This window comes from Salvelinus namaycush, chromosome 14 (assembly GCF_016432855.1).
Source record: "Salvelinus namaycush isolate Seneca chromosome 14, SaNama_1.0, whole genome shotgun sequence".
NCBI lineage: Eukaryota > Metazoa > Chordata > Actinopteri > Salmoniformes > Salmonidae > Salvelinus > Salvelinus namaycush.
In genome coordinates this window covers 1,085,880-1,099,725 of record NC_052320.1, presented here as the reverse complement: position 1 = coordinate 1,099,725, position 13,846 = coordinate 1,085,880, and the positions used below count along the sequence as shown (strand labels likewise).

At 46.2% G+C, this 13,846-nt stretch overlaps 2 protein-coding genes across 2 annotated transcripts; both read left to right on the top strand.

The window, feature by feature from the left end:
- The first annotated feature begins 333 nt into the window (after positions 1-333).
- On the top strand, positions 334-4,619 carry pofut1 (protein O-fucosyltransferase 1). The gene is made up of 7 exons (XM_039007508.1): positions 334-488; positions 697-818; positions 969-1,151; positions 1,568-1,680; positions 2,100-2,292; positions 2,430-2,672; positions 3,542-4,619. The coding sequence occupies exons 1-7, from the start codon at positions 350-352 to the stop codon at positions 3,734-3,736; spliced, it is 1,188 nt and encodes a 395-aa protein (XP_038863436.1). The 5' UTR covers positions 334-349; the 3' UTR covers positions 3,737-4,619.
- Positions 4,620-4,825: 206 nt separating this feature from the next.
- On the top strand, positions 4,826-12,109 carry LOC120059018 (kinesin-like protein KIF3B). Its single transcript, XM_039007779.1, has 9 exons — positions 4,826-4,895; positions 6,948-8,470; positions 8,632-8,733; positions 8,897-9,019; positions 9,212-9,330; positions 11,057-11,173; positions 11,341-11,446; positions 11,555-11,763; positions 12,004-12,109. Exons 2-9 carry the CDS (start codon positions 7,055-7,057, stop codon positions 12,107-12,109), a joined length of 2,298 nt encoding a protein of 765 aa, XP_038863707.1. The 5' UTR covers positions 4,826-4,895; positions 6,948-7,054.
- Positions 12,110-13,846: the final 1,737 nt, after the last annotated feature.

The window sequence follows — 13,846 nt, the reverse complement described above, 5'->3', positions numbered from 1 at the left end:
TGAATCTGAAATTAAAACAACAGATAATATATTATTTTCTCTCTCTCTCTCTCTCTCTCTCTCTCTCTCTCTCTCTCTCTCTCTCTCTCTCTCTCTCTCTCTCTCTCTCTCTCTCTCTCTCTCTCTCCCCACCCCCTCACTTTCCTCACACACATGTCTAAAGATTCCATGAAATAGATTTATGTCTAAATATTCCATCAACTTTCCAAGATCATATGAAGTTCAAATTCCAAATTCATTGGACGTTTCAGAGTGATGTAGCAGACCCGCGTATACAAGCGGAAGCAGCACCTCAGGGGTTAAGCTTTTTTCAACATCCAATGCATTCTGGGATGTAGCATGAAACACAATGGCGGCGAAACTGAATTGTTTGCAACTTTTTGTGGTCTATTATTCGCTTATAGCAATATTGCTACAAATTAGTCTAACGTGTGCTACAGAGTTAACGTGGGACGAAAATGGTTACATTTTATATTGTCCTTGCATGGGTAATTTGATCAACTTTAATCAGAAGCATTGTAACGTTAGATACTCGGGTGTCCTTGATATCTGATGTGTAACTAGCCCGGCTATGTTTTCCTTACAGTTAATTTATTAATGCAGATGTTATGTATTTATGCTATCTAGATTTGTATTTTCCAAATATAAATGTAGTGTTTAAAATTCGTTGCTAATGGGACCAATTTCGTTACTCAGGTCGATTTGGAAACCAAGCCGACCACTTTCTGGGTTCTTTGGCATTCGCAAAAATCCTGAATCGCACACTGGCAGTTCCCCCCTTCATAGTGTACCGGCACCACGCGCCACCATACTCAAATGTAAGTGCAGGATTCATGTTTCCTGGTGTTGATATCACCAGTCCCTTTCTTTTAAATCCACGAAGTGAACAAGAGCACACTTTGGGAGAAAGGACAGAGAATTGTGATGCAGCGATGATCACACTCACAGCTGTGTCTCCCTTTCAACAGGTACATGTCCCCTACAGTGAGTTCTTCCAGCTGGAAGCCCTGACCCACTACCACCGTGTGGTAAGCCTGGAGGACTTCATGGAGCAGCTTGCACCAACACACTGGCCTAAGGGAAAGAGGGCAGCCTACTGCTTTGAGTCAGCTGCCCAGAGGAGCGTGGACAAGAAGTCCTGCCCCATGAAGGTGAGTGTTGTGATTGAGGTTCAGAGAGTCGGAGGTAACTGAGACAGTTGTTCGGGTATTGAGCCTGGTAAGTGAAAGAAAAAAATGTTGAAACTGGTCAAGAAAGATGATATAAAAGCCAGGTCCTGAAACAGAGGCCATAGCTTTGGCTCTATTGTCTTTTATATAGTTAAATTACTTATAAGAAATTAATTGATTTAGTGTTGTTCATGTTAATGGAAAGAATGCCATGGCAGAGCAGAACACTGCCCCCCGATGGAATGTTACTACAACTGTATTTTACATTAAAATCTCTTCCATATCATCTATTTCGCATGTTTACCACCAAGTGGTGAAAAATCATAAGATCTGGTATAAATGTCACGTCAAGCCTTGCTCAAGGGGTTTTATGAACCATCACATGCTGTCATTATCAGGACGGGAATCCTTTTGGTCCATTTTGGGACCACGTAGGAGTGGAGTTTGACAGGTCTGTCCTGTTTGACGGCTTGTCCTTCAGTTCCTACCACCAACCTCATTGGCTCAACAAGTAAGTCTTTGTGTTTTACTGTTAGTGAAACATAAGCATGTTTTTTGCTCAACCTACTGGTAATAAATAAATAGGAATACCTAGGATAGGATAAAGTAATCCTTCTAACCCCCCCCCCCCCCCCTTAAAAGAGTTAGATGCACTATTGTAAAGTGGTTGTTCCACTGGATATCATAAGGTGAATGCACCAATTTGTAAGTCGCTCTGGATAAGAGCGTCTGCTAAATGACTTAAATGTAATGTAATATAACAGAATAATTACACCTCGTATTACCATAACCAATGTATTACATTAAATGTAGTTTTACAGGGACGGTGCCCATTTAATGAACATCACTGTAGAAGTGCAAGTTTTAGCCAGCCAGCTAATTTTCATCTGCAGTCCCAAATTCCTTGCCTCTGTGGTTTTCCCTGTGCAGGTTCCCTCCGTCAGAGCACCCTGTCCTGGCCCTGCCTGGTGCCCCGGCCCAGTTCCCTGTCATAGAGGAATATGTGGGTCTACAGCGGTATGTAGTTTGGACAGAGAGGATGGTGCAGGAGGGACAGGAACACATCGCTGCTCTGCTGCCCAGGCCATACGTGGCCATACATCTGAGGATCGGCTCTGATTGGGTGAGCTGGGAACACACACAGACACATAGTCGACAGAATAAAAAAAAAATAGTTATTGACACTTTGACAATACTTTTTTGGCTGCCCAGACCCATTCTGTTTCCCTGTTGTATTCCCCGATTTAATTGTCCTTGTAGGTTAATGCCTGTAAGCTGCTCCAGAGTGGGGATACTGGGCCTCACTTCATGGCCTCTCCTCAGTGTGTGGGTTATAACCGTCACACCGCTCTGCCCCTCACCATGACCATGTGCCTCCCTGACCTGGCTGAGATCCGCCGGGCCCTCAAGCTCTGGGTCAAGAAAACCTCTGCCCGTTCTGTTTACATCGCCACAGACTCAGAGTCCCACCTCGTGGAGATCCAAAACCTCTTCAAGGATAAGGTGAGCTTTGTTTGATTTATTGATTTTATTTGTCAGTTATTTATATATATATATAATACATACATACATACATACATACAGCGCATTCGTAAAGTATTCAGACCGCTTGACTTTTTCCACATTTTGTTATGTTACAGCCTTTTTCTAAAATGGTTTAAATAAAATATGTTTGGTGTGCCAATACAGAATGGTGTGCCAATACAGCTGTGCCAAGCTTGTAGTGTCATACCCAAGAAGACTCGATGCTGTAATCTCTCCCAAAGGTGCTTCAACAAAGTACTGAGTAAAGATCCTGAATACTGACAGCACCAGTCAAAAGTTTGGACACACCTACTCATTCAAGGGTTTTTCTATATGTTTACCATTTTCTACATTGTAGAATAATAGGGAAGACATCAAAACTATGAAATAACACATATGGAATCATGTAGTAACTAAAAACTGTTTTACAAATCAAATATATTTGAGATTCTTCAAAGTAGCCACCCTTTGCCTTGATGACAGCTTTGCACACTCTTGACATTCTTTCAACCAGCTTCATGAGGTAGTCACCTGGAATGCATTTCAATTAACATGTATGTAAATGTAATATTTCAGTAATTTTTGTTGTTTTTATGTGCAAAAAAATTCAAAAAAACTGTTTTTGCTTTGTCAATATGGGGTATTGTGTGTAGATAACTATGTAATCAATTTTAGAATAAGGCTGTAACGTAACTGTGGAAAAAGTAAAGGAGTCTGAATACTTTCCGAATACACTCTATAAACACACACAGTACATCCATTTTTCGCAGGTGTTACGCTGTTGGTAAACATGCTTTGTTTCTATACTGCATGTTCAGTGTATCGTTTGTTTGTCTGTCCATGCCCAGGTGAAGGTGGTGAGCCTCAGGCCGGACTCTGCCCAGTTGGACCTGTACATCCTAAGCCAAGCTGACCACTTCGTTGGGAATTGTGTGTCCTCGTTCTCTGCTTTTGTCAAACGAGACCGGGATGTCCATTCCCGTCCGTCGTCTTTCTTCGGAATGGACTACGCTGGAAAAATGGACAAGAAACAGGAGCTGTGAAGATTTTCCGTTTCTGCGTAGTCCATTCTGAAGAAAGATGACAAATGGCTTTTGAATCTTGGGTGAGGACTTGGACATTGCATTGTGGGAATGTGATCGACTCCATCCTCATATTACACAGTGATGTAGTAATACTTTTTTTTAGGGGGGGGGGGGGGGCTCAGATCACCGTTCACTGTGAATAAAGTAACGCTTTCAATGCATGTTTCCTGCAAAAGGTAGGTAAAAAATAAAAAAGTTGCGTAAACTGCGTTTACTTGGGTTTAGCCTCTAGTACACCACTGCTATTAAACAATCAGTTACACTATTACATAACTCTGCAGAGCATCAAGAGGGTGTTCAATTTCCACAATACTTTCTACAGCCACAGCTATATATATATGTCGTCTCAATTTGCATACCAGCCAAGTTAGCAGGAGCTCAGATCACCCTGTTGAACCCTGGGTGGGCAAGACTTCCGGTGTAATGTCCCTGTCTGATCACGTGCTCCAGCTCTTACGTGTTGCTCTCCCTCCCTCCTATCCTTCTTTAATACGATGTAAAGGCGACCTGGTGAATGAGGGGGGGGGGTAATATCCCTCTCATGAGTGCAGTAACTGATCCTGCAGATACTAATTATAAAGGGGAGGTTGACAGTCTTCCTCTTACATTTTTCTAATGTACTCTAATATATAAATGATTACTGTATCAGATTTTGTCATTGGGTTTCTGATATTTTTGAAAAGTTGTACCTGCTAGCTAGTTGTATTATTGCTCTGTGATGAAAATGACCGGGAACATGACATTTTGGTTACTATATGATTCCATATGTGTTATTTCATAGTTTTGATGTCTTCACTATTATTCTACAATGTAGAAAATAGTCAAAAATAAAGAAAAACCCTTGAACGAGTAGATGTGTCCAAACTTTTGACTGGTACTATATATATTTATTATTATTTACACCGCATTATTTCATTTTGAGGATCTTTATTATCCACCCGCACAGTAGGTGGCAGAATGCACATATAATTGTTGCAAATGCCATTATACCTAAGAAGAAGATTGGCTGTGATGTTGAAAGCTATCAACCAGCATCTCCATTCCATCCGGGATAGTTTTCTGGGATGCGGGGACGGCGGCGGTAATGGCTGACTGGGTGGAAGCACTGGATTAAATGGTAACTAGCTGACAACGTTTACGCTGTCATGGATGTTGCAGTTTAATAATGTCAAAATGAATTTCACCAGAATGGTGTGCTTGTTCTTATAAACTGGATAAGGAGACGCCTCCATCATCAAAATACACGGTCTTGTCTCTTGCCCTCTGAGGATGGATGTGTTTTGCCGTTGCTAGGCCGTCTGATCGAGTTTGGGGTGCTGTCCCGGTTCTTTGTAAACCAGCTGGCTAACTAAATCTAACATTCTGTTGGGTTACGTGAACATATTTATCCAGTTTGCTAGCTGTATTCTCGTTAATATAGCTAATTGTCACAATTAGAAAACCGAAAAGCTGTAACCATTGATTTGAATTTGCATCAATCAACTAACGTTAGCTAACTAGCTACAGTAGCACTGGAAATGCCATCAGTTCTGTTTCGTCGCTATCGTTAGGGAGCACTGAGTGATAAGTAACGTTACCTAGCTAGCTTGCCAAAGAACGTGACATTTTTAGCCAGTTAGCTAAGTTAGTAGGCCATACATTTACAACGTTTTGCTAGCGAAATGGTCTAGTCTCGCTATATATACGAAAGTATGTGGACACACCTTCAAATTACTGTATTCGTCTATTTCAGCCACACCCGTCGCTGATATGTGTATTAAATAGAGTACACAGCCATGCAATCTCCGTAGACAAACATTGGCAGTAGAATGGCCTTACTGAAGAGCTCAGTGACATTCAACGTTGCACTGTTATAGGATGCCACCGTTCAAACAAGTCAGTAAATCAAATGTCTGGTCTGCTAGAGCTGCCCTGGTCAACTGTAAGGGCTGTTATTGTGGAAACATCTAGGAGCAACAACGGCTCAGCTGCAAAGTGGTAGGCCACAAGCTCACAGAACGGGAGTGTTGAGAGCATAGCGTATCTGTCCTCAGTTGCAACACTCACTACCGAGTTCCAAACGACCTCTGGAAGCAACGTCGGCGCAATAACTGTTCTTTGGGAGTTTCATGAAATTAGTTTCCATGGCTGAGCAGCAATACACAAGCCTAAGATAACCATATGCGATGCCAAGTGTCGGCTGGAGTGGTGTAAAGCTCGCTGCCATTGGACTCTGGAGCAGTGGATACGTGCTCTCTGGAGTGATGAATCACGCTTCACCATCTGGCAGTCCGACAGATGAATCTAGGTGTTTGGCGGATGCCAGAAGAATGCTACCTGCCCCAATGCATAGTGCCAGCTGTAAAGTTTGTGGTGGAGGAATAATGGTCTGGGGCTGTTTTTCATGGTTCAGGTCCCTTAGTTCCAGTGAAGGGATATCTTAACTTTACAGCATACAATGACATTCTAGATGATTCTGTGTTTCCAACTTTGTAGCAACAGTTTGGGGAAGGCCTTTTCCTGTTTCAGCATGACAATGCCCCCCTGCACAAAGCCAGGTCCATACAGAAAATGGTTTGTTGAGATCGGTGTGGAAGAATCTGACTGGCCTGCACAGAGCCCTGACCTCAACCCCATCGAATACATTTGGGATGAATTGGAACGCCAACTGCGAGCCAGGCCTAATCGCCCAACATCAGTGCCCGACCGCACTAATGCTCTTGTGGCTGAATGGAAGCAAGTCCCTGCAGCAATGTACCAACATCTATTGGAAAGCCTTCCCAGAAGAGTGGAGGCTGTTATAGCAGCAAAGGGAGGACTAACTCCATATTTATGCCCATGATTTTGGAAGGAGATGTTCGACGAGCAGGTGTCCACATACTTATGGTCATGTAGCTAGCTAGCTAGGTAACTTTAATTCTATGTCTCAGATGAAGCATTAGCTAGTTACCAGCAGTATCTTTGATCTTGTGCTCTGTTGTTAACCTAGGTAGCTAGTCTTGTTAATGTTAGCTTGCTAGCTAGCTGCTACAGTATCTAACACCACTGTAGCCAGTAAGCTAGTTTGAGGCACAGTGCACAAAATAAGGTCTTCATAATCACAAAAGAAACATGAACAGTAACTAATGGTGTTGGGAATAGCTATTTGAAAATCAGCATATGATCATTCCCCCCCCCTCTCTTTTTACAGGTTCTGATACTGGCAGGTCTGACATTGTGATCTCAGACTTGTACAATACTTGAAGGACATAGACACAAGCCAGTGGGACAAGGTCAGTTTGTCTGGGGACCGTCACGATGTCTAAGACCAGAGAGTCGGTGAAGGTGGTGGTCCGCTGTCGACCCATGAATGAGAAGGAGCGGGCAGCCAACTTTGAGAAGGTGGTGCAGGTGGATGTGAAGCTGGGCCAAGTGGCCGTGCGAAACCCCCGGGGGGCTGCAGCCCACGAACACCCCAAGGTCTTTACATTTGACTCTGTGTACGACTGGAACTCCAAACAGGTAGATCTCTATGATGAAACCTTCAGGCCCCTGGTAGACTCCGTTTTGCTTGGTTTCAATGGGACCATATTTGCATACGGCCAGACGGGTACAGGAAAGACCTACACTATGGAGGGGGTGCGCAATGACCCAGAGAGAAGGGGTGTAATCCCCAATTCCTTTGAGCACGTCTTCACACACATCTCCCGCTCCCAGAACCAGCAGTACCTGGTGAGGGCCTCGTACCTGGAGATCTACCAGGAGGAGATCAGGGACCTGCTGTCCAAGGACCAGTCCCGCCGGCTGGAGCTGAAAGAGAGGCCAGACACAGGTGTATACGTCAAGGACCTGTCCTCCTTCGTCACTAAGAGCGTACGAGAAATAGAGCACGTCATGAACGTGGGGAACCAGAACCGCTCGGTGGGCTCCACCAACATGAACGAGCACAGTTCCCGATCACATGCCATCTTTCTTATTACCGTCGAGTGCAGCGAGCTGGGTGTCGACGGAGAGAACCACATTAGAGTTGGCAAACTGAACCTGGTGGACCTGGCTGGCAGTGAGAGGCAGACCAAGACAGGAGCCCAAGGAGAGCGCCTGAAGGAGGCTACCAAGATCAACCTGTCCCTGTCAGCCTTGGGGAATGTCATCTCTGCCCTAGTGGACGGCAGGAGTACCCACATCCCCTACCGCGACTCCAAGCTCACCCGCCTGCTACAGGACTCCCTGGGGGGCAATGCCCGCACAGTCATGGTGGCTAACATCGGACCAGCCTCTTACAACGTGGAGGAAACACTGACCACGTTACGCTACTCAAACCGCGCCAAGAACATCAAGAACAAGCCCCGCGTCAACGAGGACCCTAAAGATGCTCTGCTCAGGGAGTTCCAGGAAGAGATTGCTCGGCTCAAAGAGCAGTTAGAGAAACGCTCAGGGAAGAAGAAGAAGAAGAGGAGGAGGAGGGGGGTTGGAGAAGCTGGGGATGAACTAGAAGAGGACACAGAGGATGGAGAGACGGAGGAGGATGATGATGGTGTAGAACCATCTGATAAAGTGGGTGCAGATTATTGGCGTGTACAGCAGGAGAAGTTGGAGAGGGAGAGGAAGGCCATCATGGAGGATCACAGTCTGGTGGCAGAGGAGAAACAGAGGCTGCTAAAAGAGAAGGAGAGGAAGATGGATGCCCTGAAAAAGGAGCAGGAGGCAGGCGAGATGCTGACTGCCAAAGTTAAGGTGAGGAGACTACGTTCTGGTCCTTTTTCATGGTCTTTAAACCCAAACCATTTTGTTGCTTCATTCTACCTGTTTCCCCCTCACGCCTCATGATTGTGTTTCCCCCTCACGCCTCATGATTGTGTTTCCCCCTCACGCCTCATGATTGTGTCGTCTTCCAGGCGATGGAGAGTAAGCTTCTGATGGGTGGGAAGAACATAGTAGACCACACCAATGAGCAACAAAGGATCCTGGAACAGAAGAGACAGGAAATCGCTGAGCAGGTAACGTTTATGTTTAGACTTAGGTTATTGATAGAGAGAATTAAACTCTCAATAGACGTCAATCTAATAGTATTGATTTGCCCACACACAAACATTTGATTAGTTAGTGTGATTTACACAGCCCTGCCCTTCTTACCGTGACGCTCTGTGTGTTTGTGTGCAGAAACGCAGAGAGAGGGAGATGAAACAGCAGGTGGAGAATCGTGACGAGGAGACCCTGGAGTTGAAGGAGACTTACAGCTCTCTACAACAGGAAGTAGACATCAAGACCAAGAAGCTGAAAAAGGTAGGACATTAGAAAACGGCTGTATATGATTCCTTAGAAAGCTGTCCTTTACGTTGTCAGTTTAGCATACAAAAAGTTCAAAGGAAATTGTGCATAACTTTTTCCTTGTAAATGTGTTTGCTGCACTGAATCAAACCCCATGGTGTTTTTGTCTCTTCTCTTTGCCTCACTACCCTGTGTTTCTCCCCTCAGCTGTTTGCGAAGCTGCAGGCAGTGAAAACTGATATCCATGAAGTCCAGGAGCTGCACAGCAAGGAGAGACAGGAGCTGGAGCAGACCCAGAATGAGTTGACCAGGGATCTCAAACTCAAGTATGGAGCCGCCAGGCCGCACACACAGGAAAACAAAAATCACTATGGTGTATTTTGGTTATTGCCCTCTGACGAGGGGCACATGCGTCCCCGTTGTGACGAGGGGCACATGCGTCCCCGTTGTGACGAGGGGCACATGCGTCCCCGTTGTGACGAGGGGCACATGCGTCCCCGTTGTGACGAGGGGCACATGCGTCCCCGTTGTGACGAGGGGCACATGCGTCCCCGTTGTGACGAGGGGCACATGCGTCCCCGTTGTGACGAGGGGCACATGCGTCCCCGTTTTACTTTTGCGTTCATCTTCAGATAGCTAGGTGAGACAACCACACATCAGTCATACGAATTACATTTTTCCTCTAACGTAGCTGTCAGAGCTAGTTATTGATTGGTCTAGATTAGCAGACTGTACTGTAGTTCCCTCATCCCCCATGACTGCCTAGACCACCTCCTATTATCAATGATAGTACCCTCAAGCTGTTAGAGGTCTCCCGTCACAGCAGAACTGACCATGTTGTTCTGTCTGTATCCTCAGCGGAACTGACCTCGTTGTTCGGTCTGTATCAGCGGAACTGACCTCGTTGTTCGGTCTGTATCCTCAGCGGAACTGACCTCGTTGTTCTGTCTGTATCCTCAGCGGAACTGACCTCGTTGTTCGGTCTGTATCCTCAGCGGAACTGACCTCGTTGTTCTGTCTGTATCCTCAGCGGAACTGACCTCGTTGTTCTGTCTGTATCCTCAGCGGAACTGACCTCGTTGTTCGGTCTGTATCCTCTTTTTTTTTTTTTTAATAAATTTTATCCCCTTTTCTCCCCAATTTTTGTGGTATCCAATCACTAGTAATTACTATCTTGTCTCATCGCTACAACTCCCGTACGGGCTCGGGAGAGACGAAGGTCGAAAGCCATGCGTCCTCCGAAGCACAACCCAACCAAGCCGCACTGCTTCTTTAACACAGCGCGCCTCCAACCCGGAAGGCAGCCGCACCAATGTGTCGGAGGAAACACCGTGCACCCGCCCCCCTCGGTTAGCGCGCACTGCGCCCGGCCCGCCACAGGAGTCGCTGGAGCGCGATGAGACAAGGATATCCCTACCGGCCAAACCCTCCCTAACCCGGACGACGCTGTGCCAATTGTGCGTCGCCCCACGGACCTCCCGGTCGCGGCCGGCTGCGACAGAGCCTGGGCGCGAACCCAGAGACTCTGGTGGCGCAGTTAGCACTGCGATGCAGTGCCCTAGACCACTGCGCCACCCGGGAGGCCCCGGTCTGTATCCTCAGCGGAACTGACCTCGTTGTTCGGTCTGTATCCTCAGCGGAACTGACCTCGTTGTTCGGTCTGTATCCTCAGCGGAACTGACCTCGTTGTTCGGTCTGTATCCTCAGCGGAACTGACCTCGTTGTCCGGTCTGTATCCTCAGCGGAACTGACCTCGTTGTCCTGTCTGTATCCTCAGCGGAACTGACCTCGTTGTTCGGTCTGTATCCTCAGCGGAACTGACCTCGTTGTTCGGTCTGTATCCTCAGCGGAACTGACCTCGTTGTTCGGTCTGTATCCTCAGCGGAACTGACCTCGTTGTTCTGTCTGTATCCTCAGCGGAACTGACCTCGTTGTTCTGTCTGTATCCTCAGCGGAACTGACCTCGTTGTTCTGTCTGTATCCTCAGCGGAACTGACCTCGTTGTTCTGTCTGTATCCTCAGCGGAACTGACCTCGTTGTTCTGTCTTCCAGGCATCTCATCATTGAGAACTTCATCCCCGTGGAGGAGAAGAATAAGATTGTGAACAGGGCGTTCTTGGACGAGGAGGACGACCACTGGAAGATGCGTCCCATCACACGCATAGAGGAGTATATGCACATTTTAATTATCCAGTAGAGAGACATTTAGACATACAAACATGCTGAAAACCATGCTGAATACAAACACAGGGTTTGGAAGAAGTGGTTGGTAAATCCCTCGTGTGTAGGAACACGTACAGATTGTCTTCTTAATAACTCTTGTCTCGCTGTCTCAGTGACCAGCAGATGATGACCAGGCCAGTGTCAGCGGTGGGCTACAGACGACCCCTGAGTCAGCACGCCCGTACCTCCATGGTGATGAAGGCTGACGTCAGGTACAAGGTATGATGTTCTGTCCTCTCTCTCCTCGGTGAATGTGACTTAGTCCTTGTCCTCTGGGCGGTAGCAGTGTCCTGACCTCTGACCTCCCCTCTCTCTCCCTCCCCCCAGGCTGAGAATATCCTGATGCTGGAGATGGACCTGCCCGCTCGGACCACTAAGGAGTATGAGGAGCCAGTCATAGCGCCCATGGTAGCAGCAGCGCTGGAGGATGCACTGCGTGAAGAAGATGAGATTCAGGTGGATGCCTCCGGGTTCCACAGCAGCCTCGGACCCACCCAGACCACCAGCACTGGGGCCGGCAAGAAACCAAAGTCTGGGTAAGGGTCTGTCCTGTTCTGTACAAATCAGCTCTGGGTTTAATCAGTTATTTCAGTAGGGAGTGTTTCTGCCTGTTTAGTGTCACAGATCAAATTTTATTAGTCACATGCACACGGTTAGCAGATGTTTGCTACACTCGATACCACAGGGTTATAAAAGCAATAATCATAATTTAAAAACCAATGTTTCCACATCAACATTCTCCCCCAACAAAATATTGATCTTCCTATCTCCTCCAGCCGACCTAAAACGGGTAAGAAGACTGTCACCCCCACCTCTCCATACAGCCCCTCCAGCCCAGGACATCCTTTATACCCACAATCCCGTGGGCTGGTGCCCAAGTGATCACCCCACACCTTTCTGTTTTGGGACTCAGACTGCTTTTTGTTTTGTTCCTCTGCTGAGTCTTGGAGACTGATTTGCAGAGAAAGTAAAGGAGACTCAGATTAAAGCTTATTTTTATTTTACCTGAGAACGTAGCTGTTTATAATGTTTGTTTTTTAAGAGATTTGTTACAATCTTACCATCCCAAATGGTTTCTGGACCAATACTTTTCTGAGCTGCACGTTTCCTCCTGGGCCCCTCCCAGGTTTGCAGTATGATGGGATGTGGACATGGGGGGCTGACATCTGATGGGGCACATGACAGCTGTTACATGTCATTGACATGCTGTGTGTTTCTGTGCTGCATGTCTGTCCAGAAGTGGTTGTGCTTCCTACTTTAGGTTTACAATGGAGTGCTGTTATCCAGGAGGTCTGTCTGCGCTTTGTCTGTTGCCCTAGATAAGTGGGGAGTCTGTCTGTACTGCATGGTGAAGTGTACAGGCTGGAGGGTGAAGCACACTACAGCACGTCTCTGTCGCGTGGTGGGGGCCGCTTGCTGCTGGAATCACTAGATGCTGTTCTTTCTGGCGCACATGATGGATGATATGACGACGACAGGGAGAAGATGACGCGACAACAGGATAGTGGGGAACGAGAGGTCAACACAAACCAAATCTATCAGGGTTCCAAGGTGCCTTTATATTCTCCTACAGGGACAGGCTAAAGGAGAGGATGGAGGGGTTGGATCGTTTCCCCAGCCTCATCGTTATCAACCTCACATCTGGCTGTGTTCCTTGGAATCAACTGATTTCTTGTACTTGAGAGAGATTGAATGGAGCTGAAGGTTGGGACGAATAACTAATGTAAAACATACTGTCCGTAAAACATTTATAGGTTAACAAGAGCAGGCTGAAATACTGTACATTAAAACCTACTAAAGCAGGAGCTCTTCTACCTACTATATCAGAGGCCTCCATCAAAATAAAATAGACTTGGTCTGGAAAATGAAGGTAGCTTTCCGTGTATGTTTTGGATAAATATGCAGTCTTAATTCACACGGTTGAAACCTGCATGTCTGACTACTGTTCCCACCTGTCACTGTGAGGGCTGTGCTGCCGCTTGCTGCTGCTACTGGGTTCTACTACCCTGTGACATAGTGTATATATAGAGAGCAACATGTCCATAGATAATCCTGCAGCACCTTTTCAGTTGTAGAAATTATACAAGTAAATAGCTGTCAATAGTGGAGAAGTTAACTTATTACCACTTTTCATTTTTATAAACAAGTGTAGATTAAAATGTTTTTTTTAAGTTTTATTTTTGGATTTGTATAATTTCAACTTTATGTACACATTTTGTTTTATTGGTTACTTCCCCCCCCCCCGACACAGTACACATTTAATAAATGGCTTTAGTTCAAATCTTTAGGTTAAATGTAATTTATATTTTAATGTTGGCTCAACTGCAATGTTTTATGTGTTCTCTTAATGTGATGTTCACTCAGATTGTGTGAGAAAGCATATGTTGGGACATGTATACACAGAGTATAGCAAACATTAGGAACACCTATTGAGTTGCATCCATCCCTCCCCTTTACCCTCAGAACAGCCTCAATTCGTCAGGGCATGAACTCTACGAGGTGTCGAAAGCGTTCCACAGGGATATTGGCCCATGTTGGCTGGATGTCCTTTGGGTGGTGGACCATTCTTGATACACACGGGAAACTGTTGTGAAATCCAGCAGCGTTGCAGTTCTTGCC

Excerpts from the sequence above, each read along its gene's own strand:
- pofut1 (XM_039007508.1), top strand. The coding sequence starts at position 350 with ATGGCGGCGAAACTGAATTGTTTGCAACTTTTTGTGGTCTATTATTCG. Across the intron at positions 1,681-2,099 it reads CAACCTCATTGGCTCAACAA|GTTCCCTCCGTCAGAGCACC; the intron begins GTAAGTCTTTGT and ends TTCCCTGTGCAG. Across the intron at positions 2,293-2,429 it reads TGAGGATCGGCTCTGATTGG|GTTAATGCCTGTAAGCTGCT; the intron begins GTGAGCTGGGAA and ends TTGTCCTTGTAG.
- LOC120059018 (XM_039007779.1), top strand. The coding sequence starts at position 7,055 with ATGTCTAAGACCAGAGAGTCGGTGAAGGTGGTGGTCCGCTGTCGACCC. Across the intron at positions 8,471-8,631 it reads TGCTGACTGCCAAAGTTAAG|GCGATGGAGAGTAAGCTTCT; the intron begins GTGAGGAGACTA and ends GTCGTCTTCCAG. Across the intron at positions 11,764-12,003 it reads GGCAAGAAACCAAAGTCTGG|CCGACCTAAAACGGGTAAGA; the intron begins GTAAGGGTCTGT and ends TATCTCCTCCAG.